This window comes from Scatophagus argus, chromosome 11 (genome assembly GCF_020382885.2).
Source record: "Scatophagus argus isolate fScaArg1 chromosome 11, fScaArg1.pri, whole genome shotgun sequence".
Lineage (NCBI taxonomy): Eukaryota > Metazoa > Chordata > Actinopteri > Scatophagidae > Scatophagus > Scatophagus argus.
Window position 1 is genome coordinate 2,459,771 of NC_058503.1, and position 15,135 is coordinate 2,474,905.

Here is a 15,135-nt window from a genome sequence, read left to right on the forward strand (position 1 = left end):
ACCGCTGCTACAACTCCCTCTGGAGCCACATATATGTTGGTGGAGTGTATTCGCCAACTTTTACCTTGTAGCTGTTCTTGGAACCCGTCTTGATACCACTCAGTTTGCAGTCTGTCAAAGAAGAGGGTCACGTGGGCTGGGTCAGGAGGAGAGATGTAGGGCTCGAGCAGTGAGAGCCAGGGTTTCCACTGCAGGTAGGCCGAGAGGATGCCGTTGTGCTCAGGCGTTTCAGGTTGCAACAGAGCCCAGTAGATGTTCGCATACTGCTCTTCCACAGACTGGAGGAGGTATTGCCCTGTGGTTCTCAGCTGGCAATGTCACTATGAGTCTGTCCAGGCTACACAGTGTGGACGCCCCCAGTTTGATGAGGAGATCTCTCCCCAATAGATTGACTTTATAGACAGCACTGGGTCTGCTGTCGTGGTCTCTCTGTGGTGTGTTCCCCACTCCTCCCAGTCATCCCAGTTCACCATGGGATACTGGATACTGTAGGTGCTGCTTGGTGATTGAGTGCCTGCGTCAGGCCTGGGCGTGGTGGATCGCCTCGACCTCGGCCCTTTGCGGTATACTGGAACAGTCTTTCACCCAGTGTCTTGGTTGGTTGCAGTAGTAGCACACGTTTCCTCCCGGCTGTCCCTTTGGTGGTCCACCCCTTCCCCCACGTCCTCTCGTCCATTCTCCTCCCCACTGTGGCCAGCCCCCGGAGCCTCCTCCTCTGCCGTATGGGGGGTATCTCGGGCAGCTTTTTTTCTATTCAAGAGGGAACAGGAAACAAATCAGGAGTATCATTATTCTCAGCAGTGACCATTACCTTCACAGCTTCACTTTTTTCTATTCTCTTTTTGTCATTTACCTTCTTTGTCTGGCCTCGTTCAGTTGTAGCTTCAGTAATTGACCCTGAAGCTCTTTAATAGTGTCCCGCTCCTTTTGCTGTTCGTCTTGTGCTCAAGTGAGGTGATACACTAAATGTTTTTTTTCCTCTAACTTCCTCTGGAACACCCTCTAACACCGCCTGTCTGTACCATTCCCTTTGTACCCCTTTTGGCCCTGGGTGGACACCTGTGTGTTTGATCCACGTGTCCTTACATTTATCTAGAAACTCGCATGGGTGATGTTCAGGCGCCCACTGTAATTTTGGAACCATTGTAATGTTGGGCAATGGATACTTCTCTCTCATTGCTTTTGCCTATGTCAGTGCGTACCCTAGTAAATGGTGTGTTATCAGTAGAGCGTCTCGTATTAGCCTCCTCCTAAATCTCCCTCAGGTCTGCTCCCATCATGCATCTGGCTGCCACCGCTCTAAAGTCTCCAAGCGCCAGAGTCTGTCCTGCAGTAAGACTATCTAAGTTGTTTAACCACAATCCTCCGCCTTCTGCTACTGGGGCATTTTATCAACTATTGCTTGCACATCACCTAGTCCAAATGATTTGTATTTGACTCCCTAGCTGGTGGTGATTAAGGGGAAAATTATCGTAGTTGAGTGTGTGTGTTATTTCAAGGTCATAGGGTGTTTATGCTGCTCATGGGGCGCTTCATCCTCGCCTGGTAGGAGTGTGTGTACGGTGTGTACTATTCTATCGATGGCCTTGTCTTGGCAGTGCGCAATATTCTGACACTGCTGATTCGTTATCTGTCTGTTCTAGTGACTGTGTTGAGACTGAGGCGTTATCTAACACTCATTTGGCTGCAGAGGCGGTGGGTGTTGGGTATGGTATACTTACGAAAAGTTGTCCTTTCTCTATTTTCACTGTTGGGTACCTTTCCTGAGGGGACTCACATGATGCAGTGGAGGAGCGTAGGGTGGGGGTCGGACCGGTGTGTTGGCCTCCTTCTTCTCGCTTTTCCGCTCTTCTTTCTTCTCTTTGATGATCGGCACCCTGCCACCAGACCGCCAACTCGGACCATTCTCTCCTCTCCTCCTCATATGCTTTCCCTTCCTTCCTCCATTTTCCTTTTTTTTTCAATAAACTTGCTGCTTCTTCCTGCCTCCTGGCTTCTATTTTTTAGCCTTCGACTCTGCTACCTTTTCCCATAACATCCCTCCCAAGGACACTCTGTCCTTTAACTCTTTCCCTGTCTCCTTTATTCATTTTTCTACCTTCTTTTTTACCCCCTCCATTTTCTTCTCCTTTTCTTTCTCTTCAGTAACCCCTGTCCCTGCCAGTAGCCTTCGACTCTGCTTCCTTATTAAACTCACCCTCCATCCTTAAAAAATGTTATACCAATCTATTAATTAATTAAATAATTAATTAACCAATAGTTTATTAAAATCTAAATTCAGCAGTCAGCCGGTGTGTATGGGGTCCACCCGAGCCACAAGTCTTATTCAGTGAGCAGAGCAACACAGCCAGTCAGTTTGTGTGGAGTTCACCCGAGCAACTGACCCTTGTGACAAAAACCGGCCACTTCCGTTGGCACCGTGAGGTTTCCGCGGCTCAGGCAGCTTTTGTTGACACCGTGAGGTTTCCGCTGTCTGTTTTGAACAGTTTTGTCACGACACTGTTGTAATGCTCTGCACTTAAGACACCGCTGAATTCTATTATTTATCTATTTTATCCCCAATTACCCAGACATGTCACACATACACACAATATCACATTTATTCAATACTCACCAACTCTGGAACTTTTATCCTTTCAGCTTTTAAGGAGATGCCGCTCCTAGGGACTCTAACCCAATATTTGAAGAGACACCGCTCTTCTAACTCAGAATTCGGGGGTCCTCACCTCCCCGGGACTCTAACCCAGCTGCCTCCTTGGCTCCGTCCCCTCGTCAGAGGACGGTGGGGTCCGCCACGACCAAGGACAAGATCTACAATTGATCTTTTAACCTCTTTTTTGTTCCAGTTCCTTACTTTGTTTTTCACTCATTCACACTTTTTTTTTTTTTTTTTTTTCCTCTGAATTTTCAACAGACTCTGAATTTGGAAACTTCACACTTGCAGACACAGATTGCCTTCTTATTTAAGAGTATTCAATATGCAGAATTCGTTACAACAGGTTTCTGCTTTACCTTTGTTTTAGGTCGACCAGAGCGCTGTGTCCTCGGTGTGCAGTTTGGTTTTAGGTCAGATCAAAAAACTCCTCACATCCCGGACGAGCCCCCAAATTGTTGAAGCCCACTTGCTTCCCCGAGTAGGTTGATGTGAGAGAGTTAAAACAGAGTCGTTGAAATAGCCTAAAACAGAGTTATTTATTTAGAAACAAGGATCTTTGGAGATCCCACCTCAGAACACAAGTCTGCTTCAGCCAAACGCCAAGTGGGATCTAAAGCACTCAAGGAAGTACATCATTATATATACTTTAAGATAACACCGGTTGCTAGTCTCAACACCTTTACACTCCATCGAGAAGGGAGGGGTGGTGTATCAGTGTCTTTTCCTGTCGGTCAGAGTGACTTGAGATATGGTGTCCTTCTCCTACTATGCATGATACCTCTGTCTCCCTCAGAGTGTGCAGTACTGAGACAAACAACTAGTTCTATATGATTATAACATTATTAATTATACCATTAATAATATAGCATAAAACATATAGCATAAAACAGAATAAGGCATGTTAAACATTTTTTAATCCACAGAATACTACACATGATCTTTCACTAGCATGTATACTTTGGTATTAGCTACAGTGACAACACTTAACAATATTCTCTGTGGTTTTTTGCAGTTGGTACAGCAACAGTTTAGAGGTGCAAGTGCAAAATATAGCTCCTCTGCGTCAGTAGCCTAATTCAGAGGCTGCATGACGTAATCATTGCATATGCATGGATATAAATGTTTATACACATACTGTAACTTCATAGTATATTCCACTTCAAATACATTTTGTATGCATTTCATTATATACATTACATAACATAATTTTAGCATATATTGCATATATGCTAAAAATGAAAGTGAAACCCTGATAGTGTATCTGTTAACAGTGTTAAACTCTGCTCTGTTGTATTTTTCCTGGGGTCTGGAAGGGACCCTCCACACTCGCTCTGCTTCTTGTTCAACAGAGAAGAACATACGAGCACACTTGCAAACGTTCATAACTTGCCTTTGAGGAGGACTGTTTCATAAGAGCTTGCGTACAGACTACAGTCCCCCCAACCATTTTAACTGTACCAAACCAATTATTTGGTTTGGTGTGTGTTTTAGTACAGATACACGTACAACTGTACATGACACATGGCACAACACGAACAAACGCACATTATTTTCTACTGTTGAGATTGAGAAATTTGTTTTTATAAACTGAAAAATTAAGTCTTTAATAACATTACCTTAATAATGTGAAGAAATCTAAATTAAATTCTTGTTTCAGTAGTGATAGAACTGATTATAATAATAGTAATGGTGGTGATATAAAAGCAAGAAGAAAAAGACAAACATTTTGTTTCAAAGTAAAGAATATTTTCATGTTTTGTGTTTGTAAATAAGAAAACACCGACACACACAACACTTCATAAAGTGCAGACACCACAAGACTCTGCAAAATGACTTCAACAGTGCAAAATTACCAGTTGTGTAAAAAGGAAGACCACCCCATAGTTAAATTCTTTTGTAAAGGTAAACATAAGCTGTAAGGCTAAAAGCTGCTTCACAAACAGCACTAGTCATACAACATTTTCTCAGTTTTTGCAGAAAGTAGAGATGCTGTTGGGTTGACATCAACAACCATTTTTTTCTTTTGTCCACATTCAGAGAGCGGCTGTTGGCTTTGCACCAGTGCTTCAGTCGCTGCATACTGTATACTGACTCTTCATTCTTGCTGATGAGAGCCATTACAGTCGCGTGATCAGTGAACCTGATGATGTGCTGAACAGTCATGAGTAAGCAGAGTGAACAGCAGTGGTCTGGGTACTCAGCCCTGAGGTGGTGTTGGAAAGACTGCTCCAGACTGTCTCTGGTCTTCCAGTCAGAAGGTCTAGGATCCACCTGCAGAGGGGTGTGGGGGTGATCAGGACCAGCAGGCTCAGCTTTCTAAAGAGCAGCTGGAGTACGGTTGTATTGAATGCTGCGCTGAAGTCCATAAACAGCATTCGAATGTACATATCCTTCTTGTCTTTTGGTGGTGATCACCTTTGGGCAGTTGGGATGATGTGTGAACTGCAGGGGTCCGGTGATGGGAACAATCCCTTGAACCATCCCCCAACAGGTTGGTAGTCATTGAGGCAGGATCCTGACTGATTGTGATGGCCTTGGTGTATCCCCTGCCACATGCACCTTGTGTTACTGCTGTCCGGGAAGCAGCTATGAATTCTTTTTTGTCTTTGTGGGCTGATTTCACGGCCTGGGTCAGTTTAACCATTGCTGTTCTTAGACCCCCCCCCCCCAGCATCTTCGCAGTTATCCACAGCTTCTGGTTGTAGCTTGTAGAGAGTCTTATTGCACTTGCTTGTATATATTTGACTAGTCACTAATGTTTTCACAGTCAGAATGTCCTTGCAGGGTTCATTTTGTCACTCAGTGATGGTGAGGCTGTTATATCACATGAGAAAGGTACCATCATCCTCTATAATATAATGCTACTGAATGGTTACCTTGTGTCCTCTTGATTTCACAAGATGTATGAGAGGGGAGGGGGCAGGAGGGGCAAAAAAGGGGTTATAAGGTCACTGCTCATATTGGGGATTAGAGAAGATGCTTATCTGTAGGGAGGGGTAGCACGATAGGAGGGGCACAGTGGGGTAGCTAGATACAGTAAACAACTAGAGAGTTTTGGTGTCCCAAGCTTTGTTGAAGCAACTGAATAATGTTTTCGTAATAACACGCTTCCACCTTCCACGTTCTTATTACGGTGCCAGTATCTATTCTCTCTCAAGCGAAATTTGATTCCACCAATATGTTATGTTATTCTGAACAAGGCAAGTTATCTTACTAAACATCTGCCTTAGTCCAAGCTGCATACAGCCTTACAGAATAAACCGGAGGATGTTGTCAAGAAAATGTACTCCACTGGAAAAAAATTTGCCCTTTTTAAAGATTATTTCAGATCCTTTCTTGTGCCAGTATTTCACCAGTTTTGTTGCAGAAACATGGGAATAATGGAGGAAAGGATTATGGAAGTAGACTGTCTCCCTGTTGCACTCTCTGTCCATAAGAGAGGGGAAAAAAACATGAGTTAATTGCATTTCTTATGGGTCGTCTCAAGTGGAAGCAGCTTAATGAGGTTAGGCAGCTCGCCTCGTTGAGAACCGCAACTGTTCCTAATTGTGATCTCAAATATGCTCATAATCCCCTGATTTGACAGCAGCAGAGGTTTCTGGGGAGGTGTTAAGGTGAAAGAGAAAGAACAAGGGACAGAAAGACAATTAGCAGAGAGAAAAACAAGTACAGCAGCTTAAGGCATTTCAGCTACAAGTAAAACAGGCAGTTAGGAATGATTTTAATACCTTCAGGTCTGTTGTACAATTTAAATTTATGTTGACTATGTGTTGAGCTCTGTTGCCTGAATTATTTTAATGTGCTTGAGTGAAAAGAATGAAATAAGCTTTTTAATTGTTAGTTTATTTAGCGTGTGTTTCAATTAGAAGATCTATGTCCCCTCTCAATGTCAATGCCAGGGTAGCAAATAACCTTGGCAGTGGTACACCCACATGATACTGAGCTGTTGTGTCAATAGCTGTGTTGTCAGTATCAGCAGCATATCTACATGCTATTGAACTTATATTGAATTATGTGTCATTTCTAGAGCAATGCAGGGTGAAACATCAGTTATGCTGATTGTTGAGTTTTTTGGTTAGCACTCCCTTTACAAAAAGATGAAGGAAATCATTGAGTAGACATGAACCATGGATTTTTGGAGGTGTATGGAGGTGGAGGTTTCTTGTTCTTGGTAAGACATATCTGTGAAAAATTCCTAACTCAAGGTTCATTGTCATTGTCATTCAAGGTTGTATCCCTTTCACACACAGCAAAAAAAAAAAAAACAAAACAAAACATGTACACACGCTAACATCTGCTTTTGTCTTCAATGTGATAAACTCCTATTAATACACATTTTGTAAACAGGTTATGGCTAATTTTGCGACTTTAAACATTTAGAGTGAGGTGTGGTGGGAAGATGGTGCGAGTGCTGTATCCATATGAATCCATATGCATTTTTCATGGTTCAACAGTGTGTCTTGGCTCACCTACAGAATGGTTTAAATCAAAAACTTTAGATAGCAACCACACAAATCAAGGACTGCTGACTGTCAATCATTACTTTTCACCATTTTGTGACATAATTTCCAAAGTTTATCAAGCAGAGATTTGTCCAGTGCTGTCCAGTCCCAAAACTACAACAAATGGCAGCAAGATAAAAACAAAACAGTATCCATTAGGTCACCTCTGACAACTCCTCTGCAGGGCACAAATGAACCATTTCTCAGTCTGTCCTGTGGGTTGCTTTGAATGTGGTGAATCACAATAATATTTACTCTGTTCTGATAGTCTCCAACAGCAATGTTTCCCCCTGTGTCCCCTCCAGAGGCAATGTTGATTTTTCAACTCAGCTCTAAGGGCACTGTGTGCTATGTTTCAATGGAAGAGCGGACAAGACTAGAACACTTTGTTTGACAGATGGTGGGGGTGAACTTCTGTTCTGTGGTTTAGTATCTAGTGCCAGTGTCTCCACTTTAAGGCTTTGGGGTGCATCAATCGAGCCTTGACCTCTGTGGTCATATGGCCGCAAGCTGTCATAAGTTGTCAGATTCAAAATGTGAGATGACTCAAGGCACCGGACAGCTTCAATATGTGTTCAGTGCACCCTAAACAAATCTAGCTGTAGGCTGACAGTGCTGTACTCATGTGCAAGCTAAAGTTAGGACTGGGAATATTTTGTAATGTGTTAGTAAAAAACATGTCTGCCTTCTGCTTTCCCTCTCACTCCTCAGAGTGAAGAACAAGCTCTGGTACTTTGAGTTTGGCACCACTGAGACCATATCTGCCACCTGCAAGAAACTCAACGAATGCATAGAAGTCGAGGTGAGTCACAGTCTTGTCAAAGCTGTTGTCAGAGAAGCATAATGGATGTGTTTGTCTGTGTATGTGGAAAGATATCTTTAAATACCCAAGAATATACCATATGTGATGCAAAGAAAGAGTAAGCTATGAAGCATCTTGTGTATACTACATGTAAGCAAGTTCATTTTTCTGTCTTTTTCCTGGCAGAAGTGTTGTTAATCTTTTACGTTTTTCTAAAAAAATGTGTTGCAGAAATTTACAACAAAGTAGTTTTCTCACATTAATGAGATAGGTTATTTATAGCTCTTCATCAGATTAATGCTCCATAAAGTCACTGATTGCCTCATTCTGTCATACAGCGCTGCATAATCCGTCACCAGGGTGCTTAAAGCACAGCAAGACTCCAAGAAAACACACAAGATGCACACCTTGTCAGGAGCTATTGAGGGCAAATGCAAACAATCTGCTCTTCATCTCAAAGGGCCAATGTCCCCTCTATCACTGAGTGTTCACAAAAAGAAAAAAAAAAAAAAAACAAACTAAAATAAGAACAGGGCCCAAATTATACACCACCAAAGAAGATGTGGGCCAGGGCTAGGGTTAGTGACATCCTAAACACCACTGTCAGTAGTGGCCTTAAAGCTACTTTGTCTGCACTGTGCAGATCAGCCCTCATTTTAATCACACTTTGCTCATAATGTCACATCTTCTCCACTGGTAACTGTCACTCACCGCAATGGTAGCTTGTACTCCAGCTCAACCAATGGCATCAGCGCGCAGAGAACTCGAGCAATGAAAACGCTCTTATAAAGTATTATGTACATTCCCCCTCTTAAGTAGTCTATATGTCTTTGCCTGAATTTATTTTATTTCTAAACCTGTTTATGCAGCCATTTGCAAAACATCTCTGTTTATCTCTCTTAGGGGTGTGATTTAAATGTAAAGTGACATCATGTACAATTAAAAACATAGGAACAACTATGTACACCATTCAGCCGCAACATTAAAACCCTTGTAAGGTGAAATGAATCATATATTTACGATGAAATGTTCTGTGCGGAAATCTTGGATTCATTCAATCCTGTGGATGGTCTTTAACACACACCACCCACCTAAACACTGCAGACCAGACTAAGTACACTCCTCCCAATGGCATCGACTCTTCCCGTCAGCAGCAACCTCCCCCAACTGGACAATTCACCCCATCACATTTTGAAAACAGTTCAGGGATGTCTCAAGGACAACAACGATGGTCGATCGAGAATCAACTTGATCAAGAATCTGTGGGATGAGCTGGAATAAGCCAAATCACAGCTGAGCTAATGGCATTTGACCAAAAAAAAAAAAAAAAAACATGAAAAAGATCGTCAAAATTTCAGGGAATGGCTTTATACCAAAATACACTATTCCACAGATGGAAGCAACACATGGAGGATCATTTGAAACTGGCTGATAGCATAAGTTTGCATTAAATACTAATTGCAGACTTCTGTTTCAAATCCCAGAAAACTATTTAAGACCTTTTTTTTTTTACCTGCTCCAGCCCCCCTCCCCTTCCTCCCCCATCACATCTCCTCCCAGAAGATTTTGCTGTTTTCTTTCAATGTTCACTGTGTAAGATTTATGGCATATAGTACTGAGGTTCCAGATTACAACCAACTGAACACCCCTCATCGGCCTCTCCTGTCTTGTAATTCCATCCCTCTGACACTCAGGTGGAAGCATGTGTAACTGCTTGCCTAGCTGACATCGTGGAATGGATTTCATGACACCACCTAAAGGTCATCCTGGACAAGACTGGCCTTGCAATCCTCCAGGAGAATAGTTCTCCCCAGGCCCATCTAGCACCACTGACAACATTGTGGTGGTGCCAACTCAGATGGCATGAAATGTGGGAGCGATGAACTGTCATTCCTGGCAAACATTGCACCCCACTATTGAAGCAGCCTTCTCCTTGCAATTCCTTTTTCACAACATTCACCCCTTCCTGGCCAGAGAAGTACCCCAAGTGCTCATTCAGGCATCTTTCACCTACTGGAGCTCCTGAGTTGCTTGTCTTGTGCTACAGATTAAAGACCTACCTTTTCAGACTTCACCTTGTAGCTGCTGCACACATAAAGGTCCATAGCGATTTGGATGAGACGTGTCTATCCCTGTAAGCCAGTGATAACGAGAGTGTTTGTCCTAAATGTCATATTTTTGTGTTGTGAGATACTGAATATTTCTTCATAATCTCTTTCTTTGTCCTTCTTCCTTCTGTCCCTTTGTCTCCTCATTTAATTTCACCCCAGTGTGATGGGATCATCTTGGACCTCAGCAACACATCGTTGGAAGGCATTGCTGTGCTCAACATTCCCAGCATGCACGGTGGCTCCAACTTGTGGGGTGAGTCGAAGAAGAGGAGAAACTACAACCGCATGAGCAAGAAGGTTCCTGACAGGATGCCCGCTAGCACCATCACAGATGCTAAAGAGCTCAAATTTTGCATGCAAGGTGAGTCAAAGGAGATGAATGAGGATTTTCTTTCTAAGGAACATGTTGGAAGAAGAAATAACAGAAATTCTGGGATTCATCGACCTGTGTACAGGAAGCTGCAATAAGCTGAGCGTTCTATGGTTTCTAAAATTCAAAGATAGACATGTTGAGGCTAATCTTGGGTGTTGAAACTGTGCTGAGTTAGTTTTATTTATATAATTCAGAATCACAAATTGCAAAGGCTCAGTGGGCTGTACAGTCTGTACAGTGTTGATGTCCCCTGTCCTTAGACCCTCAATTCAAGTAAAACCAACGAAAAAATTTGTTTTCGCTGAAATAAAATGGAGAAAACCTCAGGAAAGGCCACAAAGAGGGATCCTCTCCCAGGACCTCATAATTTACGAATACAGTGCTTTTGTAGTCCCTTCCTATCCACCACTCAGAGCGCGTTCTATCACAAGCCAGCATTCACACGTTCACACACTGCTAGCAGAGGCTCTCATGCTGGGTGCCACCTGGACATCAGGAGCAATAACTATTCATATGAACACACCAATGGAAGAGCCATCAGGAGTTCAGTATCTCGCTGTGGGACACTTCGACATGCAGCTGGAGTTGAGGATCAAACCATCAACCTTCCCATTAGTGGATGACCCACTCTAGCTCCTGAGCCTCAGCTGTGGGAGACTGTTTGCCTCTCTAGTAATTTTTCACTGACATCATAAATTTCACCAAATTTTGCCAAAAAAGTATAGTTAATTACCTTTTATTAAATTCAGTTTTAACTTCCTTATAGTTTTCACTACATAGATGAGTCTGGGGAGACGTGGATATAAACTGTAACTTTAACTGTTGACAGAGGCATCCAACTGCAAGGCGTAAATTCTAGTTGGTTTATGTAATGAGACATCGATTTAATTTATTCTACACTGTTTGTACGCTGCTGCTTACTCAGTTTTTGTAAACCACATGCATCAGTGTTTCCACACTACTTATCTGTTCATTTTCACATTTCCCAGAATGTCCCCTATCACATCTGGACCTTTGATTCTTAGCTTTAAATCACTGTATGTGGTGCTCATTAACAGGCATGTCTTTCAAATCGCAGACACACACAAATTCAAGTCCAGTCCAAATCAAAAATGTTTGATATTTAAGACGCATTGACGATTGTGTCACTCTGGATGACAGCATTTCAGCAGTATACGACACCAGCAGATAAACACATAAAGGTCTGCCTTAGAAAACACTTATATAATGTCCTCTGGAGCTGTCAAGTCTGAGAATAATAATAATCACAATAATAATTTACAATGAAAAAAATAACCAGGAGATTTATCTTTGCTTGGGGCACTACAGATTTTGTAACTGTGTTAACAGTGGCGTGTGGGCTATGAATGACCAGGGCACTTAAAAAGATTGAGTGTTTTTGGAGGCTCGGCACATATTAAGACAGGATTTATTGATTTTCTTTTTAAAATCTGCCTCATCTGTGCCCCCTGACTTTGGAAGAAATTTCAGTTTCTCTTTTGTTTAGTTTTGCTTGGTAACTCATGTGCACTTTCTCTAGCTTTTGTCAAACCATTTATTTTTGGGATATAAAAGATGTGTGCGTGGTGTGGGTGTATGTGTGACTTACAAGTCACATGTCCAGGCAAGGCCTTAGCTCATGTCACCATGTCTCTCTTCTTCTTGCATTCTATAAGAAAAAAAAATAGTTTCAAAAAATGTCAACAGGAATCAGAGAATTAAAATAAATGAGAGTTAATAAGAAACTGATAATACTGACAATAAAACAATAAAACATTATCGTCCCCCGGCAGTATAATTGTTTTCACCATCACCATCATGGTGAAAGTGGTATCACAAAAACTGAGATCATCAAACTGAGACAAAAAAGTCAGCCTTTATTTATGCTCTTTATGCTTTATTTTCATAATATGGCTAATCTCTAGGATGAGTTACTCTCAGCTGATGTTTGGTGTCCACAAACATTGGAAAATAACCAACTGGATACTTTCACCAAGGTTTCCTCGATTCATCCCACTTCTGTCTCTCTCACTTCGCTTTGCCTCCACATCATTGCTGACTGAACTAAACCTTGTTTCCATGGAGACCTCAGGGCCATACTGAAGTAAAGATCGGAGGAGAGAAAGAGCAAATGATATCAGAAAAGGAAGACACAATGAAAGAAACGATAGTGTACGAAGAAACACTGATGGACTCTAACTAAAGTAGTATTTGACTGAAGTAAAACTAGGGAAACATACTACAATTTGGGGGAAATTATAACTGTGGCAGTGCTAAAATCACTACATTGTTGTTCTATTTAAGATTATTTTGATGATTTTTTTTTTTTTTTTAAATGGTGAGAAACATAAAATACGTAACACGTTTTGTGCTGTGAGTGTGAAATATTTTCATATCCAGTTCATCAAGTTTTAGTGTTTGAAGTTCATAATGACATTATGACAAACACTAGAGATGCAACAGCCATTCTTTATTAATTGAACCTCAGATCACATGCTGGTGTGCTATTGTTGCCCACCGCTACTCAGAGGCTCAAAAGGCTCCCCTAATAATACATAACAAAATGGATGAAATATTGATTGCGTGGTCCTCCCAAACTTAATCTTTCTCTTTTTCTCTCTAACTTTAAGGAGATACCAGGACTTGAATTAGGAACATGATGCATGGAAGCATATTGCTCAGGAAATAAACTAGATGTCCAGTAATGAGCCAATATGAGAAAACAACTGCCTAATCCAAGATGAATATGCAAATTACACACAGCACACTATCTAGCTCCAGACGTGAGAGGAAACAGACTCCCTACCTCTTTGTATCTGTATGGGTGAATGCACCGTTACTCTTATGAAGTCTCTTCCACCTCTCGTTACAGCTTTCTTTGGCTTTTCCATGCAACCATCCTCATAAATTAGCAATACAAGCTGTTACAGTCTGGAAGTCTGTACAGTTTTAGTACAGAGACAGAATTTGGGTTCTTGCTGGATTTGGGGATCTGTTTGATGCAATTTTAATACACCTGTCATCCAGCGTGTTGTTCAATATAGTGCTCCTTTGTGACAAATACTATGTGGGTGGGATGTCTGGTCTTCAGTAAGCTTGCTATAGTCTGAGATCAGGGTTATCGTGGATTAGGTTTGAGAGTTCAGATTTTTGACAGGAAGTCTATGTCACAAGTTGAGATGTGGAGTTTGTGTTAGAGTCCTCCCTGCCTGCCTAAGACCATAGATAAAGTACCAATTGGTTTATACACTTTATACTTATTATGATGGTTGCTATCTTGGTTTTCTAAACCAGACGTAAACATGGACTAGGGGGTGGAGCTGCAGCAGATCTGCATTGTTATGCTTGTTTTCTGATTTTCTGATCTGATCTGACTAAGGACTGAAGGACCCACTGTGGTGGGGACTTGTCAATTACAAGGTAGACTTGCTTAGTTTTTACTCTAAATGTTAGCATAATTTACACAATGAACTTCATGTTGCATTGAAGAAGACTTGAAACTAGTGACTATAAACTCATTAGAAAATTGTTTACTGAGTCATCAATCAAGTTACAATTAGGCTCATTTCCTCAAGAACTTACAAACAATCAGTCTTCTTCTTGAAATCAGTGATGTTTCCTCCTGCTGGTTGTTAGAAAGAATTTAGGGATTTAAGGCAATTTTGCACTGGTTTCACCTTTCAGACTTTCACCTTTCACCTTGCTCTGTCCACTTCTATCAGTCTATGTGAAAGACGTGTGAAAGAGTTGAATTACGGGTATAGGATTCAGTATTTGGGGGGTTTGATCCATACTAGGGATTAAAAGTGACGATATCTAGGCCTTTGCTGCTTTGATTTCTGTCTTTTCAATGTCATAGATCTTTGAAAACACACACATAAACACACAATACAGCATGTACAGTTTTCATCATTGGCTATTGACCCTGTTGTTCTATTGTGCTGCCCCTGTCCTCTCTCAGTTCCATCCAAAGGTCTGCTCAGTCCCCTTGCTCAGGTATTTATAGCCATTTTAGCCAAAGATGCCAGAGCAGACACTGTGCACACAAGGAGACACACGTTTGTATCACCATAGGTGTGAGAGCCTTTGCAGTCATTAGCTCTTTTCATGTTGTAGATCACCAACCTCTTCTTAACTCTTGACCTAAATCCATGCCATAATCCCAAAGTAGCCTCTTAAAGAAGCGAATACGAACAAACTGTCCTTTGACTTTGGCTTTTAGTCTGTTTGCTGATCAAGACAAGTACTTCAGCTATGGGAACAGTCTGACACAGTGGAGACAATAATTATAATGTACAGTTTATTTGTATTGGCCGTATTGCTCAGATAAAGTTATGATATACCCTCATAAGTAATGCAGTATTAACACAATTTCATATTATTTCCATTGCTCTCTTAGACTAAAAGTTTTAGTCCTTTTAAAAGATGCATACATTTTCATATGAGTATATAGTGTCACTTATAGCAGTCACTTCCCCTTTTTTTAGCAAATAGGTAAATAGCTTTAACAAAATAGGTGAATATTCCTGCGTGACTTCAATGTTGTACATATTAGTGTGGTAGAATCTACTTTCTAGCGTGCTTCTGCCTCTGTGTATGCGTGCCTGCATGTTTATCATACAACTAATTGTTTATGGCAGTTGCTTTCTCTGGCACAATAAACTAAAGCTTTTAAATCCATTTGCTGCAGA

General features: G+C 41.5%; 1 protein-coding gene across 11 annotated transcripts in view; it reads left to right on the plus strand.

The window, feature by feature from the left end:
- LOC124066619 (diacylglycerol kinase beta) overlaps positions 1-15,135 on the plus strand; it is a 109,528-nt gene that overhangs the window by 76,740 nt on the left and 17,653 nt on the right. For 10 of the 11 annotated variants that reach the window (XM_046403160.1, XM_046403159.1, XM_046403165.1 and 7 more), the window contains 2 exons: positions 7,870-7,960; positions 10,231-10,432. In XM_046403160.1, coding sequence (XP_046259116.1) covers positions 7,870-7,960; positions 10,231-10,432 — 293 coding nt within the window. Of the gene's footprint in view, positions 1-7,869; positions 7,961-8,298; positions 8,454-10,230; positions 10,433-15,135 lie in introns of those variants that run through there. The other variant, XM_046403170.1, reaches the window with a different exon arrangement.